The sequence below is a fragment of the Melanotaenia boesemani genome, chromosome 14 (genome assembly GCF_017639745.1).
Source record: "Melanotaenia boesemani isolate fMelBoe1 chromosome 14, fMelBoe1.pri, whole genome shotgun sequence".
In the NCBI taxonomy this organism is placed as follows: Eukaryota; Metazoa; Chordata; class Actinopteri; order Atheriniformes; family Melanotaeniidae; genus Melanotaenia; species Melanotaenia boesemani.
Window position 1 is genome coordinate 26,611,679 of NC_055695.1, and position 9,305 is coordinate 26,620,983.

The 9,305-nt window shown below is 36.4% G+C and overlaps 1 protein-coding gene across 3 annotated transcripts; it reads right to left on the bottom strand.

Moving 5' to 3' along the window:
- Positions 1 to 1,218: 1,218 nt before the first annotated feature.
- Positions 1,219 to 5,988, bottom strand: si:dkeyp-51f12.2 (uncharacterized protein LOC100151460 homolog). Of its 3 annotated transcripts, XM_042007350.1 has the most exons (3): positions 5,612 to 5,988; positions 5,470 to 5,575; positions 1,219 to 3,613 (listed from the first exon to the last, which is right to left on the bottom strand). In XM_042007350.1, the coding sequence occupies exons 1-3, from the start codon at positions 5,784 to 5,786 to the stop codon at positions 3,376 to 3,378; spliced, it is 519 nt and encodes a 172-aa protein (XP_041863284.1). In that variant the 5' UTR covers positions 5,787 to 5,988; the 3' UTR covers positions 1,219 to 3,375. The 3 variants fall into 3 exon arrangements, 1 of the variants encoding a protein (XP_041863284.1); XR_006012838.1 differs by lacking the exons at positions 5,470 to 5,575; positions 5,612 to 5,988 and adding an exon at positions 4,217 to 4,340 and having other exon boundaries at positions 3,494 to 3,613; XR_006012839.1 differs by lacking the exons at positions 5,470 to 5,575; positions 5,612 to 5,988 and adding an exon at positions 4,514 to 4,602 and having other exon boundaries at positions 3,526 to 3,613.
- Between the last annotated feature and the right edge of the window lie 3,317 nt (positions 5,989 to 9,305).

Below are 9,305 nucleotides of genomic sequence, written 5' to 3' on the forward strand. Positions count from 1 at the left end.
ACTGTTTAAAAGTCTTGAGGTACCTCAAGATTTTATACATTGCCATTAAAACAGAAAAAATATGTATTCATTGAAACATGTGCAAACATAAAGCAAAACTAGAGTTTTCACAGTTCTAACAAGTTTGAAAGTCAACACAGCCAGAACCCTCTTGTACTCTGCAGGAATAGTTCTCCAGGCTTCTTGAAGGACTTTCCAAAACTCGTCTTTGAATGTTTCTGCCTTTTGTTCTGTTCTCTGTCCAGCTGATCTCACTCTGCTTCAGTAATGTTGAGGTACAAGCTCTGAGGAGAATTTATCTCTCCATTAGACCTCTTGCCAGTTTTTGTGTCATTGGAGCTTTTTCTCCGTGTTCTCCTTCCTTAAGAATAGCTTTTGACAGCCACACATGGAGACAGTTTCTGATCCAGATACATTTTTCAGGTCCTAGGTCAGGTTTAACCTTTCTTCTGTCATCCAGTTTCCTCGATTGTTTTAAGAGACACACTGCGAATCATGCAGAGACATCCCAAATTTCAACTAATAGTTCTTTGGGAATCACTTTGTTGTCACTAAAATACTGTTTAATATTTGCCAGACTGTGTTATCTTCAGGTTGCTAGTTACAAAGTTCCTAAAAATACTATTTTAAATAGTCCTTTTTTTTTTAGTTAGATTATGTTTTACCCTTTATTTATAGATTCATAGGTCTGTGTTAATTGGCTTTATTAAAAACACACACACACGCACAAAGAAAGCATTTTCCTCTATAAATAAAAGACTATGAAAAAGCACACCATGTCCTCCAAACCTGGAGAACTATTACGAAACATCACATTAAAAGATTATCCGAGGGCTACCTAAAAGCAAAATATAACAACATGACAAGTGGCTTAAGAATCTCAAACAGGTCTATAAGAGAGAAAATTACCACAAAGAGATGAAACGTCAACACAGATATAAAAACTTGACACAAATCAACTTTAATGGGATACAAAATGACAAAGATACACATAGAATGGCTTTAACAAAACAGAACAATACCAAAAGACTTGCAAAATAATGAGCTAAGACATAAACTGACTATGAAGACAAACAAATGAACTCACAGAAGAAATACAAAAGTGAACAAAAAGAATAGATGCACAATTGCTGCAGTGAGGCACAAAATGGCCAGGAGGAGACTGAATGGCCTAAATGTGTAACAAAATAGGCAATAGGGGACAAAAACGATGCAAATTTGGTTAAAATAAAGTGACTATGGTGACATGAATAAAGGTTGAGAAAATCCTAAAGAAAACTATCACAAACTGTGCAGCATGTGGTTATCTGTCCCCCTAGCTTGGTTGTCTCAGAAATTGTCAGAACAGATTTTTTCACATCTTTGCCCGGGGACCACTGTTTCATAATCAGTTCGTGACCCACCATGATTTAAGAATTTGTGCAATGTAGACATGCAAATTTCCTAAACTCATCCAATTTTAAGAACTGTTTTCAAATTTTCCAACTAAAATCCTGAAATAATAAAATAATAACACTCCCTCTTTCATTAAAAAAATAAGTTTAATATACTCTCACAGCAACTGACATGTTTTTATTTCTATTGTCTTTCGTTCAGTAACGTACGTACATGTGCAGAGATATAATGCAAAACATGTTGGATCATACCAGCAAAAATGAATTGTGCTTCTGCTGTCAAAGATGAGAAGAGTGTAGAACAGTGCATCCCCCTCACCCCAAATAGCTCAGTGTAAGAATCCTACATGAGTGTGATGGCAATAATATGTGCAATCAATCATCCATGTAGAGGCTAGACATACTTGAGCAAACCATGATTACCCCATCAGTTTATTTAGTAAATCATCTGCTACATAGAATCTCCCTTCTTTTCCTTTCCATTTCAGTAATCAAAATAACAACAGCAAGTTTCACAATGAAAGTGTTTGGTTAGACCCCTCCCTGAATGTTGATAGCTTTAGATTCCAAGCTGCACCTGAATGCCCCATGCTTAAAGAAAAGCAAGTTTAAGGCCTCTGGAAGTTTGTTATATATATATTTAATAAAGGGATCTTAAAAGAAGGGAAAGGCTAACTTATTAAAATGTATGAACATCCAAAAACAGAACAAAGGTTCTTTAAAATACATTTTGTGGTTATAATAGGTCAAGTCGTAATACTAATGTTTCGGGCCGTGCTGCCAGTAAGCTGTGGTGTATCGAGCAGCGGAAAAGCTCATATGGCCAGATGAGTCATTGTTCCCCTGCTTTCAACATACTGAGGCTAACATGTGCACCACACCAACTGAAAAAAAACAAGGCTGCGTTGGTTCAGGGTTTCAAGTTTGCTGTTCTCACTGAAAAACTACAGTTATGCAGGCAAGTAAAAATGAGAATCAACCACAAGTGAATCCCAGAGAGTAAATACAGTCCGAGCATTTGATGAAATTAAGGAAATTCTGATTTCCTAATCCTTGTTTGTTGTTGTTGTTGTTTTTATCTTTAAATCAAGCACGGAATAAATGTCACAAGCTTAGTATTTTAAGGTTTCTAAAACTTAAATGGCAACATGACAAATAATCAATAACCTTCTAAAAGTCCTCAGGTCATCAAATATTTGGACATGGAAAATAGATGGCCAAACTGTGCTAAAAAAGCCTTTTTGGAGTCCACCCATCATTTCAAAGGGATATTTATATTCATCCTGAAAGTGCCATCCTGAGGGGCTGAGAATAAATAAACTGCATTACCTTGAATGGCCACTTGAGGGTGGCTCCAAAAGCAAGCCAAGCCCTGCTTCTTTAACTCAGAGTATTTTAAGATCTACATATAATGAACAACTTTGCATGAAATTAAAAAAAAGAAAAATAATCCTCTCAAGTGGCAGTTGAGCACCTGACATCTATTGAATGGATGTCTATCGTGTCCTCTAGGTGTTGCCAAAGCCTCACCTTGTCCCTTCTGGCTGCAAAATACCCATGATGTCAAAGACAAACTCAAAGCTTGAAAACAGAAGTTTACAGATCAGTGAAAGAAGATATGTATCTTTTATAAATAAAAAATTAATCTATCTGTCATATTAGGTGAATTTTATTTTACCCTTAGACAGACCCAGAAAAAGCCAACTCCACCCCCTTCCAAACAATCTCCTCATCATCCTGTTTTGAAAATCAAGCTTGATTTCCAAAGAAGTCCCAACAGTGAATCATTGGAGGCTGGACTACTTTCACCATATATTTAAAGGTTAAATGACATCTGGACTGAGATTTCTAGAAATATTAGGAAAACATGCTGGAACCAAGACAGAAGCATGCTTGATGATGAAAGATAAATTAAAGTTGATAGCAACTATCTTGTGCCTATTGACGTATAGATAAGGCAGGATGTCATCATCATTCAGCATCACACCTCAAAGCTGATCTCTCTTGACCGTCCAAACAGTGGCTCTGTTGCGAGGTGTGTGTCTGAGTATGCACGCCGCAAGTGCGTAGAGCTGCATGTGGTCTTGATTGCAACTTCATAGGGAGGTGGGGGTCCCAGCCATGGTGGAGGGTGAGGCGTTGGACTAAAACCACCAGATTCCATGGGAGGATAGTCAAAATCTTCTCCACGAGTACCATGCCTGTGACGATCCATCGTTCTACAAACAAAAGAGTTGAGGACAATAGGAGAACAGTCATTTGAAAACACAAATGGATATGCACAATACTGTCCTGAGGCATTAGTGGTATTTGAAGCCAGATAATAAAAAGCAAATTAAATAATAATTGTGTCTGCGGTCCAGTTTCCTGATAATTATGACTATATGAAGGTATATATTGACTGACATTCTGACTGTGTATATAACATTTTTAATTACATATGTAGTCATGAGTCATGTATACCTGTTCCAGTCTTTTATTTTATTTTTTTTTTATCAATTTTCATACTACACTGGTAACCAGTAGAAGCCAATCAACTGTAGTGGTTCTTTAAAAATCCTCAGTCTTTACATAAAAATTTTACCATGCAGTAATTTTAGTTATTGCATGAAAACATTAAAATGAAATAATTTAATTTAATTTCAAAATACACTTTTATAACACAAAAGTCTGCTTTGTTCCAGAGAACTGCTGGAAAGATATTTATTTCTTAGCTTGAGTTTTAACACACAGACATGAGAATTATGTCTGAAAGTCAAGCTATAACCAGCAGCTAGCTTAGCTTAGTTTAGCTCTGCTTTACTTAGTTTAGCTTAGCTTACCTTAGCTTTACTTTGGTTAGTTTAGCTTGGCTTAGCTTAGCTTCACCTTGCTTTACTTAGCTATACTTTGCTTTGCTTAGGTTAGCTCAGCTTAGCTTAGCTTTCCCTAGCTTGGCTTTACCTTGGTTAGGTTACCTTAGCTTAGCTTAGCATAAAGATGAAAACAACAGATGAATAAGCTGGCTGGAATCTCTCAAATGTAGCACAATATTTCTACCAGCACTTAAAGGTACAGAGTGTAGGAAAAACTGACATCTAGTGGTAAAGATGGGCACAAAAATTGCTTCAAATATCAACCATTGTTGTGAACAGGCCAGCCTTCAGTGGCTAAAATTCTTCCAGACATGAACATGTTTTCATCTGCGAGTGGATCCGGTGGACTCAGGTGACTGCACAACACATAACTACTTCAAAAATGTGAGTATGTGTACTATCTTCTTCTGTGTCTTTTTTATTTTATATATCCCAAATGATGCTTAAGCATCTATCAAACAAAGCCCCTATTAAACTGTAGTTTTAAAGCTCAGAGGTTCTTACTTCACATACACAGTTCTTTGTTCATTCAGAGACACTGTAGTAAAAATGATGGCACAAATGGTAGTTGCCATGTAGCCTAAAGTGCGAGATTAACTTGATCTAACACAATTTTGTGGCCTTTACCCATGTCAGGTATTTGTCTAAATTGGCCAAGTTATGTCTACCAGCCTTTCTTCAGAATTTATGATAGAGCATTACTTGTTTCAGAGATATTTCATTAGGTGGTCATATGAAGATAAGAAACTATTGAATAAATTATTGACCTTTCTGTTAGAACAGGGAGAACATTTATTTGCATGAGGTGATCCAACATCAGTCTGGATTCACACACCCATGTTATTTTTGTAATTTGTCATAATTATCACATGAAGGTGACATTACTGAATTGTAGAACTACAACAGATATTTGATTGTGTCATCAAACGTATATTTATTTATCTAAAAAAAATAAAATGAAATTAAAAAAAGCACTGTATGAAGATAAACTGGCCACAACTGTCATGCAGACAGCACTTGTATAGTACCTACATTGTGTTGTATAATCAAATAAACTTTTAGGGTTAAATAGATGCTTTTTAAAAACTAGTTTAGAAAAGCCTTTAAAACGAGTCCTATTTCTTGCTTTATGTCAACAAGATAAAAAAAAATAGCTCATAAAGCAAATTAAATTGTAAAAAACATGACTGACATCTACAACAAATTTTCTGTTTACCCACCTGGGCAGAAACACTGACTGGGACTCTGGGAAGTGGCTTCCTAGGGGGGAGAAGAGTGCATTATTCGGGTAGTTGGTGTAGTCGTTGTATGGGTAATGGGGGCATTCTGGGTCAAACTCCTGGTGGTTGTAGTTAACTGCACTTTTGTTGTTCATAGCCCAAAATAACCCAAGGATAAGCATGACCACCCCCAGCACTACGCAGCAGAGGGAGAAAGCCTGCAGGCGGCTCTGGGGTGAGGCCAGAAAAGCTGTGGAGCCCCCAGTCACAATGAGGAAGGCTCCGACAAAGATTGCGCCATGGTGCAGGGACGGCATCCTCCTCTGAGACCGTCAACTATTTCTGAGGTTACTGTTCGACTCTGATGGGCTGGATAGTATCATTCACATGTAAACAGTAACACGGAGAGCATTCCCCTTGCACTCTGACAGAGACCAGAAATCCAAATGTTTAATTCCACAGTTACAGAAATCCCGGGACAGAGAATTCCTCTTAAATCTTACTGTTTGCCTCCTGTCATTTCCATCTCCATTACAGTTATACTCCTGATGGTTTAGTCCATGTGTAAGTCCTTACTCTCTGAAGCTCCACGGCCAGAGGAAAAATGTTAAAATTAATGATTTGCTGGTAAAAAAAAATAAAAAATAAAAAAAGGATAAATGAAATGGTCAAATCTGTGATGCGCATCAGGCTTGTGATGAGTATCTGTGTTTATCATCGAGGCAGATGGACGAGAGGAAAGCAGAGCCCATTAAGAAATCTTTACTGGCGCCCCACCCTCCCTCTGTCTAATGTGTCTGAAGGGTACCATTCTAGCTTGTGTGTGTATGTGTGTGTGTGTGAGTGTAAGAGAGAATGAGTGTGTGTCAAAGCAATTTTACTAAACACAAGTGGACACGCTGAACTTAGAATTTACGTTTGCATCCTCCAGCAGTTTATGACACAATTGTCATCACAATCTCACATCACATGTAGGTCTAAATGATTTACAAACTGGAGCCACTCATTTTAGTTCCATAGTTTCAGTGCATATTTTACTGCTTTCTGAACTCCTGTTAAAGGAAGAGAGGACATCGTGGTTGGGAAATCTGAGGCAGGACTTCATGACATTGAATTTTTGATGATATTTTAAAAAAAAAAAACTAAACAAGGAATTTTGACCACTTGCTGATAAAAAAAAGGGAAAACAATTTAAACAGTGGCAGGCTGAGAAATTTCCCATTAGGTTTTTCTAAACTTTTCTAAGGATTTGCTGCTGTCATACCTTTTGATAAGTTCAGCTGATTCTGAGAAGGATACATTATAAAACAGCCTGTTTTTAAGATCAAAATGTTTTTCTAAGTCATTAAATAGGACTCAAATCCATATAATTATCCTCTATTTTATTCACCATTCATTATGCTGTTAAAGGTGCAACGTGAAAAAAATGACAAATATATATATATAATTTTATATATACATATATATATATATATATATATATATAATGACTTCCCAAAAATAACTTGTTTTTATTCTCTTCGAATGAGCCATTTATATCTACTTGCTGGGTCCACATGTACATGGCAGTTGCCATCATTTTTACTATGGTGTCTCTGAATGGACAAACAACTTTGTAGAGGTGAGAACCTCTGAGCTTTAAAACTGCTGTTTGATAGAGGCTGGATCGCTGTTAGAAAGAAGTAACGGCTTCAAAGGCACCAAACGTAGTTAGGCTGCTGAAGTTACTGGATCCATTTGCATATGAACCCATGTGAATGTCTGGAAGAACTTCAGCTTCTGATCAGTATCATCCATTCATCACTTTCCTTGGCATTTGATGAACTCTTATCCAATAAATGTCAACCCTCTGACCTTTTCCCGGTCAGAGGGTTCAACACCCCCACTTTTCCAGCATTTTATTTCTTTTTTTCTTTTTTACTTTTCCCGCTATTTTGTAGAAACGTCGTTGCTCTAGCCGCTCTCTGAGCAGGCCCAGCTGCCTCCTCCTCCATCTCCTGTTGTTCCATAAATCATCACATCAGTTGTCAGTGATCAGCTGATCAGATTTTCTGTGGGTAGTACAGGTTCTCTGAGTGGGCTTGTTTACCATTAAGCTGAGAAGGAGGAAGCTAGTGGTTCATGGTTCATGTCTGCACATATGTACTGCAAAGTATTTTTTTTTTGGACGAGTTAGTAAAATTAGGCCAAATTTAGCAATCTTGTGTCAGTCAGACCCATGTTACTATCATATAAAGGTAAAGAATGAAAAATGTTGATAACAGCAGCAGGTTATTTCAGTTGGATATTGTTTGCATTTATATTTTTTCTGTACTTTACATGCTGCATTTACTGACCCTTGGACATCTGAAGTTTACCCAAGTGAAGGTCAATTAACACTAAATATTTGATTCCAAAACCACATCCCCCACACTTAAAGAAACTTGCTACGCCACTGTCAGTAGATTTTATGCATTTTTGTCAATAAATTCCCCTTCTCTGTTTCATTTAACTTTGTTAAATTATGGTAGATCATTGGTATTAGCATTACAGATTTTGAGGTTTTTCAGATACCATGATAACAGCAGAATCTTCACAATCCTGAGATTTAAAGGAATCCGTTTATACTAAATATGTGATGATTGACAACTGGAAAGGGCTAAAGTATCTATAACAATTTTTACTGCAATGTCTGCATTATGTCAGTGTCAAATAACTGGAGTGTATAACTGTAACTGATGAATTTAATATATCCATTTTTTCCATTGTCTCCAAACTAGTCCTAACATGCTGTATTTACTATGAAACAGTTGCTGCCAATATCAGCATAAAGTGTGTGTCTCTGGTTATGCTGCTTGCTGCTTTTCAGCTACTTCCCCCACTTCATTTTCTCTCCTACTCTTTCTCCACGCAGGTGTGTAGTAAACTATTTAGCACGTTATTAAAGAGGCCTCAGAGACAATTCATAATTATTATAATGCAAAATACAGTCTCTAATCTGCTTCATTCAGACAGAGTGAATTTTATTACAACAGTAATTACTTAGAAATTTTAAAATATGCAACACAAAACCTCTTTTCATTCCAATCTTTTTGTGAACTGTTCCCAATGATCCCTGGGTAAACAGTATCTCCACACCCTCAGTCTAACACCATGAACACACCAAGAGTGTTCATGTAGAACATCCTACAGAACAACATATAGAAGTACATTACATGTTGTTTTTACTTGAACTTGGGCAACCTCAGCCATGGTAAATGTCAATTTACACTGAATATTTGTTAGAATTTGTCTATTCTTGGCACCTGTGAGACCAGTCAGATTTTAGGGGTGGCCAGAACTCCTTCAGTTAAATGAAGACTTAACTGAAATAACAGATAAAATAATGGTTTTTAAAAAAATCACAAAAACTCATTGCAAATGTTAGTGTTAGCACACTTAACACCATTTTGGGCCTATGAATTCCAAAGCATACATTCATGTTTGTAAACAGGAATCTTGTCTATTAAAGAAGAAAACTACTGTGGGGACGAGACCACTATCCCAAGGAAAAATTAATAAAATGAGAAAATAAATCCAATATTTGTCTTTTGTGAGATTATTTAAGCCTAAAACTGATGAGGGAACGCTCTGAGACTACCAAAACGGGGTTAAAAGCAGCACAGGAATTATACAAAAGGGTTAAGTAATTAATTTAATTTAAAATATTATTAGGAAATATATGTAATTAATAAGTGTTATTGATTATCTAAAATATTTCATTCAGTTTCAAATGTAAGTATTATTTAATCAATTTGATAGTTAATTTTAAAAGTTTAAATTACGTTCAACCAGAATAGTCAAAGATCAAATATATG